Here is a 24,155-nt window from a genome sequence, read left to right as displayed (position 1 = left end):
AAATATGAATATTTGTAACTGAAATTTTTTATAATTATTATTATAACACTTTTAATGTATGTTTATTACATTTAATTAGTACTTGATATTTCAATTGAATAATAATAGATAAGAGTTTTTTTTTATGTTTTAAAATATTTTATTTTATTAAATAGTGATTGGTTAATTTTTATTTTTTGCCAAGTTATTAGAATTGTTAGTATGACATCATTAGCAAAGAAAAAATGACTTAAATTTATTATAGAGAGAGTTAATATCAGTTTTTATATATTATAAATAGATAGATAAATAGATAATGCAGGTTGTGGTTAATTATTGCACTAAATAGTGGAGATGTCTTGAGTGCGCATTTTTATTTTCATTCTTTTAATAATTTTTTTGTTAAAGAGTAAAAAATATATATAGCTCAAAATATATGTTTGGTGGTACATGATTGAAAATGTTTTAACCACCCATTGAATAGGAATAACACTTGATCTTGTCATATTTTTATAGGTTAATCCCAATTTGTCAGAATAATATTTATTAATAGCTAGTTTTAAATTGATATATAGCATAAGTTGCTAAACATCAAAACATGTATTACTCTTAATATTTTTAGGGTGAAAACTCAGGTGAAGTCGACTTCATGTGAAGTTGATACTCAGAGCCGTTAGATGAAAATTTAGTCAAATCAGTTAAATCATCTAACGACCTCTCAAGTATCAACTTTACGTGAAATCGACTGCATCTGAGTTTCCACCTACTTCTACTCTTCTAGACATAATAATTTTAATCTATATGCTTTTATTGTAAAGTCATAATAAATTAAATCAAATGTGTTTGATGACTTGATCGAGCTGACTTCAAAACAAATTAAATTATTAAAATAGTGTTCTATATGTATTCTAATCCCACAGTCTATCATTCAGACATCATTGATGTTAAAAAAATACCATGCATATGCTATCTAACATGAATACTAACCAGTAAATATGTCTTATATGGGAGGATGAATACTATTAAAAATGGGACAATTAACCTAACATTCTTTCTTTATAACTTTATAGTTGGGTAGGAAGTAACAAAGAAGCTTAGCTTATATTATTAGTTATAAATGACTTTGACTGGAGCGTTGTAATAATAATAATAATAATAATAATAATAATAATAATAATAATAATAATAATAATAATAATAATAATAATAATAATAATATGTGTTTTTTACAGTCCCTAGAGAATTTAATTTAAATATTTGTTTTGGATTCCAATTATTCCATGCATCAATAATTTCTAGAATTAGGATCAAATAACACAAGTGACAATTTAAGCTAACTTTATTTTGTTGAATAACCTTTTGTTTCTGTAGTTTTTTTTTTTTTAAACATGGCTTAAAAATTCATGTTAGAAATCATCTCTATAAAATACCATATCAATTCAAAATTGTTTATTATATATATATACTTGAAAATCAACTTGACTATATATATATATATATATAACAACATTCTATTAACGTCTATACATTGAAAATTATTTCAAGGACTAACATGAGTCATGTTCGCAAAGTTTGGGGATTAAATAAAGGAAATTGAAATTTTAGGGCCTAAATTAAAACTCGTATACAAATTCAGGAACCAAATTGAGTATTATCTCTAAAAAGTGATATATAAAAATTTCATTATATGTTATTGTAATTTAATATTTAAATCGATAAAAAATACATCCTATAAAAAATTATAAAATATATAATTTTACTTGTTTTGACATTGATATTATTTATAACTCTAAATTCCAAATATATGATCCCATAAGAAGTTATATCAATTTTTTTTGGTATTGTTTTAAATTTATAACAAAACCAGTAATATCATATAACAATAATGTAATGATATATACAAGGCCTTCAATGAATTGGGCCTTGGTCCAATTAATAATCAAGCTCAACAATAAAGGTCCATATAAGACTGTGCCAAAAAAAATGTAAAGTAATAAAAAATTTTATGTATATCTTTGAAAGCGAATAATTTAATCCATAATTGCTCCACCGTATTGATGGTTTTTTTTTTCTTATTGATGAATATATTTGGTAAAAATAAATCCAAAATATTTAGTAATAAATTCACATATGTTAGGGGTGTTATCGGTTCGATTTGGTTCGGTTTTGGACCAAAAATCAATCGAATCAATATGTTCGGTTCTTACAGACACACAACCGTTCGATTTGTTGCTTTTACAACAATCGAACCGAACCAATAGCAGTTTGGTTCGGTATGTTTTTTCGGTTTTTAATTCCTAATGAGTAGAATATAAATCACAATAATTAGAGGTTTAAAATAGTCAATAAACTAAAATAATAAGAGTAAAACATTGAAATGATTAGGAGTTGGAGATTTTTGTTGTTAGGTTAAAGGTTAAAATGGTTAAAATATTGAAATGTATGCATATTTTCGATTTGGTTGGTTCGATTCGGTTTTTATCGAGCTAACCGAAAACCAAATCGAACCGATCGATTTATAAAAAAAAAACAAAAAAAACCAATTTTTTCAGTTTTCAAGTCGGTTGTTGTAAGTTTTAGTTCGGTTTTACGGTAATTTTCGGTGGGGTTCGATAACTTACACCCCTAACATATATGTTGAAATATTTTATAAAAGATATATGGATATATATAAAGCAATTTTCTTTAATTTGTTTTCTCGAGGATAATGTGAAGCTTAGGCTCTGCTCTCGTCATGTGCAAAGAGTCCCTACCCAGTAGTTTTTCTTTTTTGATTTTTCCTTTTTTTTTCTATCGACAAAATACAAAAAATGTGGGGTTTTTTAATATCAATAAAATATACAATTAAATAATTAATCGATTTTTTCCACACATGTAACTTGGGATCTTCCGATGGCATATGCCACCACACACGTGGAGAAAAAAAAAAAAAAAAAGAAATGAATCATTTGTTCTCACCACAATTTTATATATATTTATTTATTTGAAAGAAAATTCAACCATAACCTTAGTCATAAAATATTTGTCTTAATCAATTGTATCATTGCTCCAATGGTCTTATCCAAGTAATCAAATGAGATTTTATTTTATTTTATTTTTCATAAAAGACAAATGAGAAGGACGAAACCAAGGTTCTCACAGAAAATTATTATGAAAATAATAAGTGTGTGATAATGCTAATAATCTGTCCTTAAAAAGTTAGACAAATTTTAACTAAAAAAATTAAAACCATTGATCTGAAACGAAAAAGAATGTCACTTCCATATATATTTGAGTATGTAATTAAACATACAAGATCATCAATTCATCATAACTTTATTTCCAAAATAGGAAAAATTAAAAAAGTTAATGACAATTTGTTTCAATTGTTTTTCCATAGAATAGAAGCAAAAATGATTAATAAGTTGGTAAGATCTACTTTGAATGTTTTGATAGTATTTTTTTCTTTAAAAATATTTGACTTAATTATTTATTCATTTTTTAATATATAATTATTTTTTAATATAATTATTTAATATTTGACTTATTTTACATTATCAACACATATTACAAAATATCTATGATGCATGGACACGGACACGGGACACGATACGACACGGGCACGCGAATTTTAAAATTTTACATGACACGGGACACGCATACATATAAAATATAAAGTATCTTTTAGATAAATCGTAATGATATTTTGATATTTTGTTGATATTAAAATATAAATTAAATTTTTTAATTATTTTTAATGTCTTATTTTAATTATATCAAATATTTAAAATATTTTTTTGTTTTAAAAATATATGTTAAGAATAAGACTGGACACGCTGACACGTGATAGTATTTAGGTGTGTCCAATCGTGTCCGAAATTTTTTTTTTTATTTTTTATTAAGAGATAGTTAGACACAGCAGACACGCGTCTCGAACGAGTGTCGGTGAATATAGTGTCCAAAATATGTCTCACACACAGACACATTAACTCAACAAAGTATCCGTGCTTCATACCAAAATATACTCTTGATTCTTGAATAAAGTAAGATGAACTTGTTCTTTTTTTTTTTTTTTTATCAAAACTAGAATAATTTTTATGAATGGGAATCAAATTCCGATTACTTTATTAAAAAAAAAGGAAATGAACTAAACTACCACACCTTACACGTCCTAATAAGAAATTTAGCATTTTATAGAATAAATAAAAGAATTCCCTTTGACATAGAAATCTCCACCAAAGTAAGAAATCTAAGCCGTTGAAAAATCTAATCTAACGGTGATATGGTCCCCATGACAATTATGATAACGAGAATCTGACACTCCTTGTTTTGTTTGAGACACATCCAAAGCTAAGACTCTTAGTTGGTCGGAACTTGGAAGATTTCCAAACCCAACACTTCCAAAAAACACCTCTTCACACCAAACAATAACCTCTTTCTCTTTCTCTCTCTCATCCTTCATTCTTTCTGTTGAAACTTGAAAAAACTTTGGTATATATGCATGTGTTGTTGCTTAAGTTCTGAATTTTCACCACCCTTTATTTTATTTTTAATTAATTAATTAATTTAATCAAAGAAGATAAGAAGATATGGTGATGGATGATGCTTTGAATGGCTTCTCTCCTGTTTCCACTCCTACCATTTACTGGAAATCTAGAAAGAGATCAGGTATTTCAATCTAATTTTTGTTTATGCTTTAATTTCTTGCATATAAATATATATATGTTGTTCCTAGTAATAATTTGTTGAATATATAAATATGTGTGTATAAAATCTAAGGCTAATTAATTACTGCTATGCTGCATGGAATTTAATTTGCATATTAACATAATTTTAAGAAAATTTGTACAATTTGCAAACTTTAGTTTTTGGTTGATGAGATTGATTTTCTGTAAATCCTTCAAGATTGTTCATCATGTCTTCAAGAGAGAGAGAGAACGGTTGGGAGTTGGGACTTGAGATTATCATGACTTTTAGGTCACGTTACTTTACTTTGTTTGATAATATTGTCCTACCAACCATTGTCTTTTTATTTAAAATAAATAAATAAATAAATAAATGCTTGTTGTTAATGTTTTAGTATGATGCAAGTTTCTTTTTAATGAAATATTAAGAAATTAATCTGTTGGGTGATTAGTAGCTTATCATAAGTTATCCATATTATTTTTAATTGTGGTTGGTGTAGACATTGATGATTTTTTGTACTATTTTTTGTGATTGAGAATGAAGAAAATGAAGCATGTGGCTGGTGAGAAAGTTTATAAATCATGTCTTTGAGTTGCATTATTTAATTTATTGGACAACTCATCCTCCATCCATCCCTCCCATTTTGGCAACCTAAAAAGTGATCTCTTCAATTTTGATGTTGTCCTTCTCTAAACATGTTAATATTTACCTTCGTATATCCATCATCTTTAAGAATTTAATTTTTATGCACTGTATGCAAATACAAAGGAGTTTTACTCTTTTACGTTGATATTCAATCAAACGATGGTTAGATAATTAACAAAAATTATTTTACACTGACAATACATCTCGAGAGTGTTCGTGTTAGTAGTTGGGTAGGTTACTTGTAGCATGGATGGCCTAACCTTGAAAAAAAAAAGTGAATCACATTTTGTTTAGGTGGAAACTCAGGTGGAGTCAACTTCACATGAAGTTGATAGCTGAGAACCGTTAGATGGTTTGACTGATTTGCTATCAGCTATCAACTTCACGTGAAGTTGACTGCACCTGAATTTCCACCTTTTGTTTAACAAAGAGAGATATTTTTCTCTCTGTATTCATTCTATTATTCCATCCATATGAAATGCCAAGATTTGGTTTAATTTGCTTGTAAAATATGGGGCTAGTAAAATTAAGTGGTTAGGTTTCAACCAACAAAAAATGGAGGTGGAGCCCTTGAACCCTAATATCATGGAAACTGTTTTCCTTTGTCCATTTCACAAAACACAAATTTATTGTGGTTTCTCTCAAGGAAACTTCACTTTAAAGGGAAATAAAAAACAAGGAGTTTGGACAATATAATAGTACATTTTGGATCATTCATCTTGTGATGTCAATTTTCTCCTATTATTATAGCTAGCCAGGTACCAATTGAAGCTTTGCCTTGAAATACTTATGAGCTTGATAAGTAAAAATGAAAATGTTTAGACTTAGAGTGCATAATAATCCTCATTTTACTTTTGACATAAGTAAAATATGTTTTCTTACTGAGAGACAGAGATTAAAATAAATTCCAGTATTCTGTTTGGTGTAAAGTAGAAGACAAAAATTAAAACAAGAATGAAACTCTAATTTAATTTGTACAAAGGATAAAATTGGAATTAACTAATTGAAATGAGGATATTTTAGGTATAAAATATTATTAAAGTTTCAGTCTCCATCTCTAAAAATTTTAGTCCCCTGTGTCCCTACTTTTTGAAGGTACTGAAATACTAAAATTTTAGGGACAGTGACAGAAATTTTAGTACCAATCTCTGAACCAATAAACATAATACTGAGTCTCAGTCTCCCAGTCTCTGTCTTAGTATCTCAAAACAAACGCTACTAATGACTGAATGACTTAATAAACAACTTTTTACATGTTTTGAATCTTGAATTCTCCTATAATTTGTCTAAGCTTTAAAGATGGCATATATATGTTATAGTTGTGCAAATTTTGCTGTGGCTAAATAACTGGCAAAAAGAATGGTAACTTGTTCCCACAGCTGGCTGGAGGAAAACAGAGGTATCAGAAAATGGGGCTGATACATTGCCAAACCAAAAGGAGGTTACTCCTCCGCCGGCACCACCAGTTGCTAGCGAGGAGAACCAGGACTTGACACCAGCTTCCGAGCTTTCGGAGCGTCGAAAGGCCTTGTTTGAACCATTAGAACCTATAACAAATAGTAATGGCCGACGGCTACGACCCTCCAATGAGTCCTTGCTTCCACCCCCTGACTTTGATTCTGCAGACTATCCCAAGGGATGGCTGATCGGAAAGAAGCGCAAGCTTGTCAATGTGGATGTCGTCGAAAGCATGAGAAGGATTGCTGTCCAAGAAATGAACCGAAAGGTACATGTTTACGAAGGATTACCATGTGTTCATAATACGCAGCAGAAAAAAAGAAAGTAATCTTAAAGATCTATTTTGTGCTTAAATTTTATTCAAATAAACAATACTTTAAAGAAGAAAACTTTGTGGTTGTGGGGACATGCATGCATTTATATACAAATCACATTTTTATTGGAGGAATTGATGATATTATTGTTATTTGTCAAAGAAGAGGAACCAAGACTATAACATAAAGGCACTAAAATGAAATGTTACAGAAACTATTTCAAAAGTTACATAACAAGTTATGAGTGTCATTTTGTTAACTTGCAGAAACATTCTGTACTTCACTGACATTTTTTATGATGTTTGTGTTGCAGGACAGGGAAATAGATGGCCTAAATGAACAACTGGAGGAGGATTCAAGAGTGTTGGAGCACTTGCAAATCCAGCTTTTGGAAGAAAAGAGCAAGCGTGCTCGAGTCGAAAGAGAAAACACAATGCTTCAAGAGCAAGTGAACATGCTCATGAACATGTTGCAAGAAGCAGAACAGATGGGAGATGAGGGAAATGATGAACAAATGGGAGATGAAGGCAGAGAGGAACCATAAACAAAATATTCATTAGTTTGTTTGTGTCTTTATTATTAAATTCTTTTGTTTTAGGCTTGTAGATTATGTGACCAAAGTTAGTGGAGTGCTTGTATGGTTTTGCTGCTCATAAGTGCATACATAATAGTAATATATATAAGGGGAAAAAGAAAAGAAGAGTATTGAACATGTTTATTCGTTTGTCTCTAAAAAAAATAATGTAAATCCTATAGATGTTGGTTTGCAGTTAATTTATATGATGTTTTAGTTGTAATAACCTTTTTCTTTCACTTTGCATATATCTTTTTAGGAAAAATATGAGGAGTCAATGGAATATTTGTACAATGTGCACAATGGAGGTTTAGGGAGTATTAGAGATATAACCATTAGTGTTACCTTTTTCCATCAGCCGAAGCTTTTGGTATGAGTGGTATTATGACATAGTATTAGAGCTCTAAATTTGAAAGGTTAAGAGTTTGATCCTTAAAAAACTCCAAAATCAGTTTAAGTTTTTGGGAAGATGTTTATTATCCCTAGTACGGAGGATGTTCATTTTGTAACTCAATAGTACATTGTACAAATAGTCCATTGTCTCCCTAAAGAGATCCATCTTTTTAAGGTAGATTCATTGGATCTTTGATTATTGCAAGCATAAAAGAAAAACACAAGATTATTTTCATCTTTGGATCAGGTTTTCAGGTTTCTTAAGAACTTAATATACTCCTACAAGGGTTATTAATCATTTTTCTCTCCACTGAATTTATATTTATATTACTATTTTTCTTTTAACTATTGGAGGGAAAATTAAATACTATATCAAGGATACATTAATATAAGAATATACCAAATTTTTGTTGATGCTATAAATATTTAATAAAATGAAGCGGAATAAATATTTGACTAAGAGAGCCAATTATAAACCTACAACTACAAGAACATCTACCTAGTAGTAAAAATCATGAAATAAACCCAACAAGCAGCCCAATAAAAAGCCCAACGTATAAGCCCAATAAACTACACTTACCTCCGTGAATTCAACGTTGAAGGCACCAGTAAACAATAAAAAAAATTAAAAACCCTAACCCCAATTCACCAGAATCAGATGTGTGATTTTGATTTTTTTGTATCATTAAATTGAAATGAATATAATTAGAACCAATTAGGATCAATTAGTATTATTTAGTATATCTAAATATTTATTATAAGAGATACGTCTTTATTATTATAATTCTCTTAATACCTATAAATACTCTTTTATATTATATCATTCTAGACAACCTAAATAAATAACTACAACAAAATCAATAATATACAAATCTTTTCTTCAGTTTAGTCTCTTGTTTCTAACACTCAGTCAACTTCTCTTCTGAAATCAGGTTGACAGTTAGAGAGAGATATGGCTTCTGCCGGAGATCAAAGAGGTAGGGATGATGTAGATGATAAACCGAATAAAACGGTGAAAGTAACTTCTTCTGAAGATTACAGCAGTGAGGTGCTTTAAAACCACACGCTTTATTTTTTTTCTTTTTAATATCATATCATAATTTAACTCTTGTTTACAGGGATTCGATGCTCCGGAGGATGGGCCTTCAATACCTGGCGGAATTCGACCCTATGAGATAGTAAATGAGTCTCGCGAGCGACTTTTGTTTCGTTTGGCTAGGGCATGCTTGGACATCTTCAATTCCTTAAATGTTGTGTCTATGATGGTTTTTGCTTTATTGAGTTTTTTTTATGTCTATAATCTCATTCACTAATCATTATTTTTATTCTTGTTAATACTATCTAGGGGGTGGAAAGTGAGCCTCGTAAGATTGTCAAGGTTAATGTCCAATGTGTTCCCGGTGCTCCCCGTGTTGCCGGCCTAATGTATTACATTACTTTTATTGGACACATTCGTCTCTGTGGTTCAGCGACATTTCGTGGCAAAATATTGAAAATGGTGGATGGTTTCTTGGATGTCAAGTTCTGTGACATGGTTCTGGAGGAGGTACATTTTAATTTGTTTATTTTAGTTATGTGTGGATGCATTTTTACTTTGATAATCTGGTTTTGCTTTGTCATTACTTTATCATAAGGTTTGCTTATATTTTTTGACTCATAATTATTTGTGATCGTTAAGTTCCTTGCATGAGTAATCATAGCTACTGCCTATCATAAATCATCGAAACTATTAATGATATTGCTTCTATTTTGTTTTGTTCAAGATATCTCATTTGATTTTTGCTTCATGTTCCTTGTATATATATTGATAATTGGCATCAACTATTTCATAGGTTTGATTAAGTACTGTGTTTAAACATTTCCCCTCTCTCTTTCATGTGGTTAGGCTTTTTTTCATTGATTATTTGCATTGGAGTTAATGTAACATGCTGCTGAGATTCTCTTTTTAATGTATTTACCCAGGAATCTGGTACATCTCAGGAAGCTGGTACATCTCAGGTCTAAGTTGTGAAATCTGAGTTTAGGTCCATGTTCTGTTTGTGTGGATAATTTTAATACTCATGAAATAGTGCAATGTGTATTAGCACAATAGACATAACTGACAGGTGATGTGTACTGTTTCCAGAATTTATGGAATTTGTTAGTGTTCTAGCTTCTATCATTAACTTGCTCTATTAATATAATTTTCGATTTGTGAATGGTGGTTTTGGACTGGAAGTGCTTCAAAATTTTCTTTCAGAATATCAATTGACAAACACTAGAGTTCTGTGTTGTTTCAATAAAATAAATGACCCTAAAATTGAACATCGACAAGTTTTACTAGCTGCGAATTGTCAACTTTGTGGGGACATGCATGCATTTATATACAAATCACATTTTTATTAGAGGAATTGATGATATTATTGTTATTTGTCACTGCTTATTCGATTGCTCCATTATATAACTGAATTCTCAAACTTAGCTGTAGATGAATAACCAGTGGTGATTGACGCATGAAAATTTTATGTTTGAATAATAAGATTCAAGTTTGAAGTAAAGCAAACCAACTTGGGTTGGTCGAGTAGTCAATTTATTCGTTCGCTTAAGCAAATGTCGTGAGTTCGAATCCCGCCTTGTGCATGCAGCAATCCATCAAATACTGATGCAATTATTAGGTTAGGCTGTCCACATTACATCCTTTGGGTGCTTATGCGGGAAAAGAAAGGGTGCCCGAGACACATTTCTACCGACTCACTGTCAAAGAGGAACCAACACTATAACATAAAGGCACTAAAATGAAATGTTACAAAAACTATTTCAAAAGTTACATAACAAGTTATCAGTGTCATTTTGTTAACTTGCAGAAGCATTCTTAAACTTGGTACTTCATTAGTTTGTTTGTGTCTTTATTATTAAATTCTTTTGTTTTAGGCTTGTAGATTATGTGACCATAGTTAGTGCAGTGCTTATATGGTTTTGCTGCTCGCAAGTGCATATATATAATAGTAATATATAAGGGGAAAATGTGAAGAAAAAAGAAAGAAAAGAAGGGCATTGAACATGTTTATTCGTTTGTCTCTCAAAGAAATAATGTAAATCTTATAGATGTTGGTTTGCAGTTAATTTATATGATGTTTTAGTTGTAATAAACTAATAACCTTTTTCTTTGACTCTGCATATATCTTTTTAAGGTAGGTTCATTGGATGTTTGATTATTGCAAGCAGATCAACCTTTCATAAAATCTGGAAATCATACCTAGTAAATAATTGGAAAAATATTGTACCAAGTATGAATTTGATGAACTTGAATGTACGAATCTAATAGTCAAGAAAAGAAGAACACGAGATTATTATTTTCATCTTTGGACCAGGTTTTCCGGTTTCTCAAGAAATTAATATACTCTCTACAAGGGTTTTGAAAGGTTATTAATCATTTTTCTCTCCACTGAAAAATACAACAACGTATATCCCATAGTGTCTGCAAAGGATTCGTCATCAATGTGAATCTCTGAATCCCTGTTGGGTTGGGGTGAAACAAAAAACTGACTGCATATATAATAATATTCACACTGCTGAAGACTACATATGATGATGGAAAGCTGGAAACTATGATGTCTGCATTGCAAACTTTGGTAACACATCGTTGTTACTATGCTATCTAACTTGATTCACAGAATCCTCAGTCATGGGAAACAGAAACTGTGGCAAAGATGCAATCCTTGGAAGATTAAGCAGCAAATCACCAACTGATTCCTTTCTTGCTAAGCCACTACTTCCTTGCTGCTTGTTGCAGCCAGAACCATCACCATCTTGCTGATTAAGTTCCAAATCAATCCCTTTACTCTTGCATTGATTGGTGTTATTGTTATTGTTACTCTCACCACCACCAATTTTTCCATTTGCATCTGCGTCAACACCATCATTACCATTTCTCCTCATTGTGCCTGTTGTTACTGTTGAAGGGTTATTGTTAATGTTATCTTTCTGCAGGAGACAGCAGAGTGAGTTCACCCTTGACATCACATAATGTTCATCTGGGACTGCTGCTGCGAGTTGAGTGTTATCGTTGAACAAGCACTGTGTGAATTCCTCCAAGATTGATCTGCTGAGCTGGCCGTCGCCACCAGCGAAGTTAGGGTTCCCGGATGCCATCTGTTCCGAGATGCAGGTTTCAATGTGGTTAACCAGATCATTCATGGACATTGAAGGGTGAAGACCAGAGAGTTTGATCTGATCCAAATTGCTAAGAATCTTCAGAGTTTCAGCTCCTCTATTTCCTAAATCTCTGACTGCATGGGTGTTTACTGCACATGACAAATAACACTAATATATAAAATCTTTGGGACCACCATAAGCTACTATATGAGTACTGCTTACATGAATATACTCCGTAGTTTAGCGGTAACAATTTTACATGTGTTTTTTAATAGACAAATGAGAGGGACCACAATACAACTCAATCCACCAAGATCAGGATTGTAGGGCAACTTAAAACGTGTAAAAATATTTGCCATAATCACTTGACACTTTAATTATCGACACAATGGATAAGAATATTGGATAAGTTTTCATTGCAGTTTCAACAACCATCAAGCATTTTCTCGTTAACAACATTCTTTATTAATTATTTATAAGTGAAACTTGAAGGTATAAATTAATATAGCTGGTAACTACTACTTTTACCATCAGCAATATCGTAGGAACTTCAAAGAGAAATCCTATAATCATAATAGCATCATACTTAATTCAAATAATAATATGGCATATAAAAGATAATCCACGGCAATTACCTGAGCTAGGTGAGGTGATTTCTTGAGAAACATTTTCAAAAGCTTTCCCAAGATTATGTTCACTTTTTGAGGAAGATGATTGCGCTGCAGACCCTGATTCAACATCCCGTAACCCGAAAAAACCGGCTTGCACGTCGCTCTTTCTGTCGAAAGAACTAGGTTCAACTTGGTCATCGATTCCATTACCGGTTTCGAAACACGGACAGTCCAACACAATCTCGTCCTGCTGGCTCAAATAGTTGAGACGGGGATCACACTGAATGAGCTTCTCAAAATGCTTCCCTAGTAACCCCTGAGGGCACTGCAGAAAATGCCGCCTAAAACAAATCATAAAAAAATAAAAACTTTTGCATCAGCATCAAATACTAATGTTAATTCTGCTTCACCCTCATATCAGATTAAAAGCAAATTAAATCAGAGTAAACCACCCGCTTTATCTGTTTAGTTCGGTAACAATATAGCCCCTTATAGATTGATAATTTTCCTGTGATATTCAAAAGATTATAATGCTTCATTTGAGTTTCAAGTGAACCACCATTTTCGCCCCAAATCATTAGTTCACTGACAAAACAGTCCACACTTTGGGTAAATTTGTCAAGTAGAATCAATCTTTCAGGTACTAAGGAACCATTTTGTCAACAAACTAATTTTTCGAGGTTCAGAATGGTAGTTTACTCACCCCTTATAGGTAGGTACCTGTGCAAACTCGCTTGTCCACCAGTAAAATCTGATGTTGCTTGCCACAAGGTATGCTTCCTTGGTTGTGGATTGATCTCCCTAAAGAACAAGGGTCTTCTAGCCAGCTACAACAAAAACCAACACCAACTACTTAGCAATGGCAACAACACAATGGTGATGCTAAACAAAGATGTAGCTTATGCTTACCACTACTTCAAGTGTTCCAGGGGCATCATCAGGGTAGTTTGCTTTGATAGCCATGATATCAGACCAAGGGATTTCAATCTTGTTCTTAAGACAACCATCAAGCACTTCCCAAACAAGCTTATGCTTAGCAAAGTAACATTTTGCCACCAAATCCCCTTCATACCTAGACTTATACTGCAATAATTAACCAAAATTCCAATTAAATCAAATCTAACAAATAAACAAACTAAAATGCACATGATCATATAGCAAATTATATATATGATACCTCCCAAGTCCCAATCTTCAATACTGTGCCAGGGAAATTAGAGGCCTTGAACTTAGAATCACTGGCAGAAGAAGAAGAAGCAGCTTTGGCACCAGCCTTATGATCTTTCTTACTGGCAAGTGCCATTGCGGAAGCGTTATCATCTTGTTGCTGTGAGAGCTTCATCTGAATCAAATCCAAAAGGGAAGGACTCTTCCTGAGACGCAAACCCAAGGGGCTTGGCTCATCCAAGGGATTGTAAGAACCTGCTGTAGGAACCGCAATTGAATCATCACTCTGTTCCAAAAAAACACAAGTATTTGAATTAGGTTATTCAAAAATTCAAACAATAATGATAATAATAATAAGAGGAATAAAAATTGAAGTTGACCTTAGGTGGAGAATCGAATTTGGGACGCTTGTGAAGAGAAGGAAGGTCATGATCTTCATTGGATTCAAGCTTCACCTTTTTCAGGCACTGGTGGTCGGATCTCATTAGCTGAACCATGATCACTGCTTTCAGGGACGGTTATGTAAAGTTACGAGTAATACGACAGCGTTTTGCGTGTGATTTGAAGATAAGAGGAGAAGAAGACTCGGTTCTTGGCTACTAAAGAAAATGGCGGGCGCAGCTGAACCTCAAGACTTCAATGTTTTCGGAAGTCACGTGACTCAGACGCAACCACAACGTATTTAAAATGACCAAACCACCCTTCAAGCTATGGGATTCTGTTTTAGTATTAAATGTTGTTACTAACAATCTAAAGGGTGGTAATCGCAAGAATTCCAACCATTAAGTTAATCTATATTCTATATCTATACTCTAAATTTCTCATGGTATAAAATAATTGCTTCTAAATATATAAAATAAATAATCAAAGAAAAAGCTTTAAACACAAGCTAAACGTGATTATAGAGGGACGGCCGCAATAGGTTTTGTCCGTTAGTGCGAGGGTAAATTGGGAAACGCGGTGGCGAAAATGAAACGGCGTAGTTTGCCGCCGTGTGGTGTGGGCTCAGAGGCACGTGGCATCACGTGCAAGGATATGGATAAAATGTGGGTCCCGGTTCATGAACCTTCTTGTATTTGTTGTTGTCTTGTAGTTTGCGTAACAGGGTGGAATGGACACGTGTAAGCATCTGGTGGGATTGTTTAACACGTAAGCTCGTGAAATCTATTAGCAGGGGCCCCACCAATTTTGGATCTTTTGGATAATGTAACATGTTCATTTTATTTTTTTTATTTATTTTTATTATGCGTTTCCTTTATCCTAATGGATAAACTTCAGCCTCCAAATTCCAAAGACAATGCTATGTCTAGTTGTCTTTCTGCTTTTCACTTACATAAAAAAATTAAATAAAACGTTTGCATAAATTTTGGCACTAATTATTTTTCATATAGGTCTTATAATACGCACTAAAATATAATTGGACCATAATTTATAAAAATATGCTGTATACTTCTAAATTGTGTTTTTAATAAAAGAAATTAAATTTATAATTTTTAAAGTAAAAAATTAATAAAATAATAAAATAAAAGACTTATCACTATTAAATTTATAATTTATATTATATGTGAATGTTATTATTTTAACTGAAAAATAATTCGTCTACTTTAGTGAAACTTAATCTCTATATATATATACGCTTTTTAAAACCATTGATCTTTCAAAATTTTAAGGGTTAAAAATATTTGTTTTATTTAGAATATTTAGATAATATAAAGTTTTTTTTTATTTTTGCCCTTAATAAGGATGGAAGTTTTAAAAAGATAATAAATATAATATTAATTATTAATTATTAATTAAACTTTTAGAAATGTTTCTCTTTATTCATATATTTTCTTACTACTATTAGTTTTTTTCTATATTTTTGTATTTTTGTTTTTTAAACTATTATTAAGTATAATAATAAAATTGCGAAAACAAAAGTGTTGGTGAGTTATCTATAATTCTATATGTATTAATAAAATAAGGGGGTATGGGAAATGAAGAGTGGAATCTTTAAAAATGCTGGCATGTTGTTGTCAAGATTAGTAGCATAATAAATTAATAATAATAAATTAATAACTTTGTAGCAACGCCAACAACTTGTTATAACTTGAAGCACACAATATCTAAAATTAAGGCCAAGTTGAATAATTAATAGAATTAATTAATTAATAAAAAACAAAGCAGAAAGTATTAAAGTAAAGGTGGAAGCATAAGAGATGGAGGGTCCTAAAGTGAGTTAAAGAGATGAGAATGAAGTCAAAGTTGTTGGAACATCAAAATGGACTTATTGATGTATTTATTGCTGCCACCGATAAGTAAAGTCAACAAATTAAATCCAAATGGAACATATGCATTACTGTTCAAACAGGTTAACTAAATTTTCAGAATTCTTATTTGCAAACTTTCTTCTGTGAATACCCATTTGATCCTGACAATTATTTCGAAAAGACAATGAGATTCTTAAAAAAAAAATACTCAATTTGATTTATGATTTTTTTTTTAAAACTGATTAGTTTTTGTACCAAAAAAAATAATATTAATTTTTTTTACATAAAAATCTCGTTATCTTTCAATATAATTATCGAGGCTGTTTTGACTTTTTTTTCTTTATTTTTTTGATTTTTCTATTCAATGAAATATTGTGGTTCTCATATTTAAGGGTTATGGAATTAGTTGTTTTGAAAATTTAAATTAGTGAAAAAATATATAAATAATTATATTATTATACCACCTCTCATATAAAACTTTGGTTCGGAGGATTTTTTTTTTTTTTTTTGTCTAAAGCTAAATTTTGTTTTTTTAATTAATAATAAGCGAATTTAAAACTTTTGTCATAAAATTTTAATATTATAAAATTAATTTTTCAAAATTCTTAAATTGATAGAAAAAAACCTATGAATAATATAATAGTGTCATGTATGAGTTTAAATGAGTCTAAACTAAATTAATAATATATTAGGTTAAGCCATTATACAAATGACTATATATAAAAATAACTTTAATAATTTTATTATTAAATAATTATGCAAAATATTTTTAGAATTCGATCTTTAGTAAATTTTAAAGAAAAAAAAAATAGTATAAGACAAATAAAAAAAAGATATATGAAAAATAAATAAATCTAAAAAGATTATTGTTTGAAGAAAAATATTAAAAATATAATTATTTATATTGTATACTCTTATTAATTTAACTTTTGAGAAAAATAATTTTTATGATACCATATAAACAAAATCAAATTTCTTAAAATCAAATATAATTATTTATATTGTCATTCCTATCAACTTAAGTTTTTTAAATAAATAGTATTATAATATAATATTAAAATTTTATATTCAAAAGATGTAGAATTTAATTTTTGATAAATTCTAAAAAGAGAAAAAAGGCCATACAAAATATTAAACAAATATAAAAAAGTTTTTATTTGAAAAAAATATTATTATTCATGTTACTTCTTTTTATCAATTTAAATTTTTGAGGATAATTTTATTATACTACAAAAGCAAAATCAAATTAAAGAGATAATATCAAGATCAGCTAATTAACTTTAATTTATTATAAAACTTAATCTCAAGCTGGTTGATAAGGCATATGCTTCATATATATGCATGGTGGAGAGATATCAATACTTTGAAAATTATAATAATGATGATTCGGACAGTCACTACAAAAAATCTTGATTAAAATGGCAATAGTATTATGGTAGGTCCATATAACTGCCATTTTTTGAGTTAATTTCGGCGGTTTTAGTGTCCGACGTAATGTTCAATTTCTTTTGGCAGTTATTTTTTTTTCCCCCTTTTTATGTGTTTTAATTTTTAAACTGAGGAAGTAATGCATCTGATAGTGATTAGTGTTGTATTTGAGAAGGGGAGAGTGATGTGATTGACGAACCCTAATCTCTTGTCGCCGTTCATCTTCCACCTCTCTCGTATATCTCTTTGCTGCCGCCCGTTGCAGCTCATCTCCTCGTCGGCGTCGCCACTGCAAACAATGTCGTTGTTGCTGCCTTCAACGAGCTCTGCAGATGCAAGGAGCTCAGAGGCCTTCGTTGCACTTTGCTTGCTGACTATTGCTGGAACTTCACTTGCCATGCAGCATTTGGATTTTAGTGATATGGTTTGCTATTTTTCCAATGCACAATTTTAATTTTGGGTTGCGTATTGGAGAAATCATCGAAATAAATATCTGCAAAAATTGTTTGTAATTATTTTATATTGACAATGACTTTACAGTACTTCCAAAAATTCCTATTGGTTCTCTCATATATTGTTTGATTCTCTCTGCTTTTAGGATTAAGCCTGATGAGAAGTCACTTTACTTGAACCCTTATATGCTTGGAACAAATGTATGAAAAAAATTGAAAAATTTTGCATCACCAACTGTGTTATTTTTTCTTGTTTTCTTGTTCTTTACATGCTTTTGATTGCTTGCTGGTGTTGGTGTTGTAGTGGCAAACATATTATTCTGTGATTCTCTTGCTGGTGTCGGGTTTTTGTACTCGAATAAGACGACGGATCTGTACACATTTGGTGACCAGAGAACAGGTAATGAAGTTGTCACATTTGTTCATCATGTCGATTTTGCTTTGTTCATTACGATCTTGAGTTGGTTGTGTGCTTGTATTTGGGATCTTGGGGTTCCTGAATTTACAGCTGAAGATGCCTATGCATTTCTTGTTAAGTGGTTTGAAAGATTTCTTCAGTATAAGCATAGAGAGTTCTACATTGCTGGAGAAAGCTATGCAGGTGATTGATTGATATACTAGTTTTTTCTTAAAGATTTAGGTTCCTGAATTACATGAATTGATGAATAATTCAGTTCCCTACAATTACTTTTCAGGGCACTATGTTCCTCAGTTGTCTCAAATTATTTATGAGAGAAACAAGGGAATCAAGAATCCAGTGCTAAATTTCAAGGGATTTATGGTGAGAGATTGTAAGATCCATTTTGATTGATAATTTTTGCTATAATCATGGTTTAATTTTCTTATGTTATCATTTTTCTTTTGACTTTTTGTAGTTGATTGGTGTGGAACCAACTGAAAGTTCAGTGCTGTCAGGTGGAAAACCTGGTGAGTTACAACCTCTTCTGTGTGACAATGACTTTCTTGTATTTTCTGTTGTGTATAAGTTCTCCAATGTATGTGTATTAGTATTTTGTTGTGACACTTGTAATTTCTGGTAACATATTCAGTTAGTGATCAAAGAATATTTGATATTGTCAATGACCTTTTGTTTTGTTTTTTGTTTTTGTTTTGTTTGGTAATCAATCTTATTTGAGGTTTATTCTCATCAGTAACTTATTTCTTCTCAAGAAACAGATCTCACATGTTGGATTACTAGCTTGCTCTGCAGCGATGTGTTAGAAAAGATGCTGGTAAGTAGTTGCACTCCAAGCAATCAATAATAAGTTGCAGAACTCCAAATCACAATGCTTTTATCCTCATGTAAGTGACTGGTAAATGGTTTGGGAATCTATTTGGTTTATAAATAAATTTTCTGGGGTATATAATTTAAAATAAAATATAGAATCCTAATTGAGAAATTGGAAACATATGGAATTTGAAAAAGATTTGTTTATTATAAAAATAAATGATTAAATTGATTATAATCTCGAGGATCTTTTAGCATGTTATGACTATTGTAACCTTTTATTTTGATTGGGCAAACAATTAAGTATTAGATTGACCAATTGTCCTATAAAAAGTTCCAATAGTGTGTATATTTTTGTCGTTTCTTTAGAAACATTAATGCTGAATTGGTAAAATGCATTGTTATGACTTATGATCACCATTCATTGGTTTATGTCAGTAAGAGCTTTTGGGAACTGGACACATACTATTAGCTTGTGGTGCTTGAATCCAGCTGTTGTGTTTAGAGATGTTGCTGATCTTTCTTTATCCTTTTAGTTTTCAATAATGAAGGCATCAATTTTACTTTCTCATCACATGTAGATACTTTCTCATCACCAGCAATGCTTTTTTATTTAAACTTAAATTGATCATGTGGCTGTTTACTTATGATATGATTAAGGTTAGTTCAAGAAATGGATATTAGTATAAGCTTGTGATACAGACTATAAATTTATAGTTGATAGTCCTAATCAGTTACCTCATTTGAAATTTTGTTTTTATTTGAGATAATGGCATGTCCTGTTTAAGATGTATCAATTCCTTTTACCTTTCGCATATTTTTTTCTGCTAACCCCATTATATGATTATGTTTGTTTACTGATAATTCCAATCTCTAAAGGTTAGTCTATTTGGTGTTTAAGCTTAACCGATAATTTCTATGGCTATAGATAATAGTCTTTTAACAGAATTTACAATTATAATAATTCAGTTTAAGTAAAGAGTTGAGTTTTCAGTTTTCTTGCTGCCAACCATATCTATGAGATTTTCGCATGCAATTCAAAATGGCATTCAACCTATATAAGGAGAGTGCAATCTTGCTTGAAAGGGTGGGAACATTAAAACGAGAGCTTGAAGACCAAAAGATCAAGTGCAATTCAAAATACATGAAGTAATCAAGAAAGCATTGATGATGTGAAGTGGACTTTGTTATTATCATCATGTCATTCTCCTCTGGATTATTCCTTATAGTTTTACATTGTTTTATTTAATTTAGAGAAGAAATAGCAACATTTGTATGCCTCATGTATTACGAAACGAGCGAAAGCATAATAAAAAAAGTATATTTTTAAGACTTTGTTTATGAGTTATATAATATTTTGTTTATGGATATTTATTTTTTGTTATTGTAAAATTTTAATAAAAAATTTATTTGTTTAACACTAAAAATGACGGTAAAAAAATTACTTTTTTAACTGATAGAAAATGTCAATTTTATATGGTAAAAATGGCGGTTTATAAATACCGTTTAAACCAACTAAAAACGCCATTTTAATCCGGTAAAAATGGTGGTTTTAAATGCCGTTTTAACTAATAAAAACGGTACTGTCATGGTAAAAACGACGGTTTATAAACGCCGTTTTAACCATCCAAAACTGCCATTTTAACCCGGTAAAAACGGCGGTTTTCAAACGCCGTTTTAACCAACAAAAACTGCCATTTTAACCTGGTAAAAACGGCGGTTTTAAACGCCGTTTTAACCAACCGAAAACTGCCGTTTTATTTGGAAATAACGGCGGTTTGAACCGCCGTTTTAACCTATCAGAAAACCGCCGTTTTAACTCTGGAAATTACGGCGGTTTTCTGAAAACCGCCGTAATAACCAGAATGGCGCTCAGAATTACGTCGTTTTTCAAAACCGCCGTACTTGGTAATAATGGCGGTTCAAACCGCCGTAAATACCAAAAAAAACCGCCGTAATTACCATAATTTTTTGTAGTGAGTATACTAAATAAGTAAATATTCTTATCCATTGATTCTTCTTCTAAAATCCTTATCTTTGCGCTGATGTTAGGTCTGCGTTGTAATTAATTAATTTATTGAATTTAAAAAAGTTAACAGAAGTTGCAACCAATCTAGTGGATCATAAGAGGAAATGAATGTCACAATCTTAATTATTTAATTAATTAATCACAACAATATATATATAAGACAAAACTTTAAATAATTGAATATATACTTATAACATTTTGGGTTTCTAATTTGAATCACACAAACTCATCAATTTAATTTCTCCACTCTTCCATCTTAAGTTAATGGTCAACAATCAGTGCAATTTGAAAAAATTTATCTTTGTATTCTCATTGTGTATGTAATGATGCTAGCTAATAATTAAGTACCAAGATAGAGAGTGACATACATACAATTTAATTTTGTGGCTCCAATTTAATTCAAACCAAAAGAGTTTTATAACATTCATACATCAATCAATCAATCTTTATTTTGAGAACAATCTATACTTTTAGAACAATGATGGGTGTGTATCTTCAAACAACTATTGGCCGCTATTATTTTCCCTTTCAAAAATTTAAAATATAGAGTGAATATCCACTCGATTCCTGATAATGATCTCGAAATGACAACAAGACTAAAAAAAAAACACCTAATTTGACTACTGTGTAAAAAAAAAATAACATTAACTTTTTTTGGCACAAAAACCTTATTGTCCTTTTGAAATAATTGTCAAAAATTGAATTAAATTTTTTTTAAAAAATTTCGTTGTCTTTTGAAATAATTGTCAAATATTATTTTAAATTTTTCTCTAAAATTAGAATATATAACGCAATAACAATAATTGTCCAAAGTAGAATAATTACTGTTGGACAATCTTTTTTTATATTTTTTATTATCATAAAATTACTTCTAAAAATTTATAAATTTATAAAAAAAGTACATAAATAATTAGTTTTTTATAATTTTTTTATGTTTATATAAATTTTTACATAAGTTTTATTTTTGAAATAAATTAATAAAGATTAAATTCTAAATCATGTAATTATAGAAGTTTTTATATTATATTATAAAATTATTTTTTAAAAAAGTTTAAACTGATGAAATAAGAGACATAAATAATTAATTTTTAATATTATAAACTTTAGCTCGGTGGATTATTTAATATATATTATATTTATCCCCTATGGTGGCATTACTCCTTTTTGTTTTTTGTTTTTTGTTTTTTGTTTTTGTTTTCACAATTATCACCTCTCGAGACTAACAAAGTAGCACATTTTTTTATAGATATGGAGAGAAAAATAGTGTAGGACGTAGTTATTGAGTATATGGATATTTTACACAACTGTGATATTAGGAATAAAAATCGGATGGTCCTATTTTTTATACAAAAATCGGATCCTTCGATTTGTGTTTAAATAATTAAAAAATTTAGAATATACAAATTGGACGGTCCGATTAGTTTAGCCAAAATTTAAATTCTCTCTCCCACACAATTCAGATTATCCGATTAGAAGACAAATTTTTTTTAACAAAGAAATCAGATAGTTCAATTTCTCTTTTTACTGTTTTAAAACAAACTGTCCCACATCTATATTTAGCACCTATATCCTTTACATCTACACACATGTTGCTACCATATCGAAAAAAATGAGCCACAAAAACTTTAAGAGAATATATTGTAAAGAATTATCGAACATACCTATTATTATTATTATAATAATTATTGTAAGAAAAAAGAAGGACGGATAGTGGTTTAACTATGCGGTTCAATGAGACAAATTAAAAGATGATGAGAAAAGTTTTGAATGTCCGAAGAATCATACTTCCTTACTTAACTCGAAAGTGATGGGATGAGATGAAAATGAGAGGGTGCTACTCTCACTCCAAACTTCACTTCAATTCAAACTAATAAATTGTCTTCTAGCTATTAGCTGCATTTTTTTCTTTCTTTAATTTTTTTTCCTTTAAGCAAACTGAAGATATGCCTTCAATATTTAACTTAATTGAAGAAAGATAATAAGGATATCCTATACATATATTTAACAAGTGGCAAATATCCTACAATTTGGGGAAAACGACAAAACACAAGTGTCTAGGTATTCTATTATTATTATTATCTCCGAATGAACAAGACATTCTATACGTAAAATAATAATTATTGATACACACCCTTAAAAAAAAAAATCTTTTGTTACATTAGAAATAAAAGTAATATTGATATAATAAATTATAAAAATGATTCACTAAAATAAAAAAATACTCCACCTCCAAATTATCTTTTAAATCTTAACATTAAAATAATCATTTATATACTTAATAAATTAAACATCTGATATATCTATTGTTTGCGCTTATTTAATATTCTTATTATTGCTCTATATTTTTCTTTGATAGAATAAGGAGACAAAAATATTGGAAGAAATATGCTATTTTCACAATTCAACAATAGTTCAATAACTAATTGAATGTGCTAAAAGTATAATTACGATTAAAAAAAAAGATATATAATATAAAATTAAGATATGTGAACTTTATTTATTTTTTATTATACTCAATTAACATTGTTAGACAACTCTTAAATATGAGCATAGCATATAACGCAAAATATTAAGGAGTTATGGTATTAGCCTATTACCACCAAAGATGGTGAGTCTTCATACAAAAAAAAAAAAAAAACCATACATTAAAAAACAAACAAATGTTGAGGGCTACCTAGCTAGTAGCTATAACGGGAAATAAGAAATGATTTACAAGTCTAATCTTCATATATATGTAAAGGTTCATGCCTCCCATTACAACCCAATGTGGTAAAGATTATAATAATAGTGTGTGTGTCTATATATATATATATATTCTTTCTAAACTTA

At 30.1% G+C, this 24,155-nt stretch overlaps 4 protein-coding genes across 6 annotated transcripts; 3 read left to right on the top strand and 1 right to left on the bottom strand.

The window, feature by feature from the left end:
- Positions 1 to 4,192: 4,192 nt before the first annotated feature.
- Positions 4,193 to 11,157, top strand: LOC107617729 (Snf1 kinase interactor-like protein). Of its 2 annotated transcripts, XR_015900150.1 has the most exons (4): positions 4,193 to 4,626; positions 6,669 to 7,015; positions 7,375 to 7,731; positions 11,014 to 11,157. XR_015900150.1 is itself a non-coding variant. In XM_016319576.3 (3 exons), the coding sequence occupies exons 1-3, from the start codon at positions 4,548 to 4,550 to the stop codon at positions 7,603 to 7,605; spliced, it is 657 nt and encodes a 218-aa protein (XP_016175062.1). In that variant the 5' UTR covers positions 4,250 to 4,547; the 3' UTR covers positions 7,606 to 7,861. The 2 variants fall into 2 exon arrangements, 1 of the variants encoding a protein (XP_016175062.1); XM_016319576.3 differs by lacking the exon at positions 11,014 to 11,157 and having other exon boundaries at positions 4,250 to 4,626; positions 7,375 to 7,861.
- Positions 8,695 to 10,192, top strand: LOC107619388 (uncharacterized). Of its 2 annotated transcripts, none has more exons than XM_088500392.1 (4): positions 8,695 to 9,040; positions 9,147 to 9,278; positions 9,374 to 9,574; positions 9,991 to 10,192. In XM_088500392.1, exons 1-4 carry the CDS (start codon positions 8,981 to 8,983, stop codon positions 10,030 to 10,032), a joined length of 435 nt encoding a protein of 144 aa, XP_088356518.1. In that variant the 5' UTR covers positions 8,695 to 8,980; the 3' UTR covers positions 10,033 to 10,192. The 2 variants fall into 2 exon arrangements, with proteins under 2 accessions (XP_088356518.1, XP_016175358.1); XM_016319872.3 differs by having other exon boundaries at positions 8,706 to 9,076.
- Positions 11,158 to 11,420: 263 nt separating the features above from the next.
- On the bottom strand, positions 11,421 to 14,807 carry LOC107617971 (uncharacterized). Its single transcript, XM_016319871.3, has 6 exons — positions 14,321 to 14,807; positions 13,951 to 14,226; positions 13,683 to 13,856; positions 13,494 to 13,600; positions 12,798 to 13,114; positions 11,421 to 12,311 (listed from the first exon to the last, which is right to left on the bottom strand). The coding sequence occupies exons 1-6, from the start codon at positions 14,435 to 14,437 to the stop codon at positions 11,662 to 11,664; spliced, it is 1,641 nt and encodes a 546-aa protein (XP_016175357.1). The 5' UTR covers positions 14,438 to 14,807; the 3' UTR covers positions 11,421 to 11,661.
- Positions 14,808 to 17,915: 3,108 nt separating this feature from the next.
- On the top strand, positions 17,916 to 18,833 carry LOC148543498 (uncharacterized). Its single transcript, XM_088498163.1, has 4 exons — positions 17,916 to 18,041; positions 18,374 to 18,469; positions 18,578 to 18,670; positions 18,765 to 18,833. Exons 1-4 carry the CDS (start codon positions 17,916 to 17,918, stop codon positions 18,831 to 18,833), a joined length of 384 nt encoding a protein of 127 aa, XP_088354289.1.
- The last annotated feature ends 5,322 nt before the right edge of the window (positions 18,834 to 24,155 follow it).

The sequence above is a fragment of the Arachis ipaensis genome, chromosome B9, assembly GCF_059453495.1.
Source record: "Arachis ipaensis isolate K30076 ecotype BB chromosome B9, ASM5945349v1, whole genome shotgun sequence".
NCBI lineage: Eukaryota > Viridiplantae > Streptophyta > Magnoliopsida > Fabales > Fabaceae > Arachis > Arachis ipaensis.
This window is presented reverse-complemented; position numbering and strand designations above follow the sequence as displayed.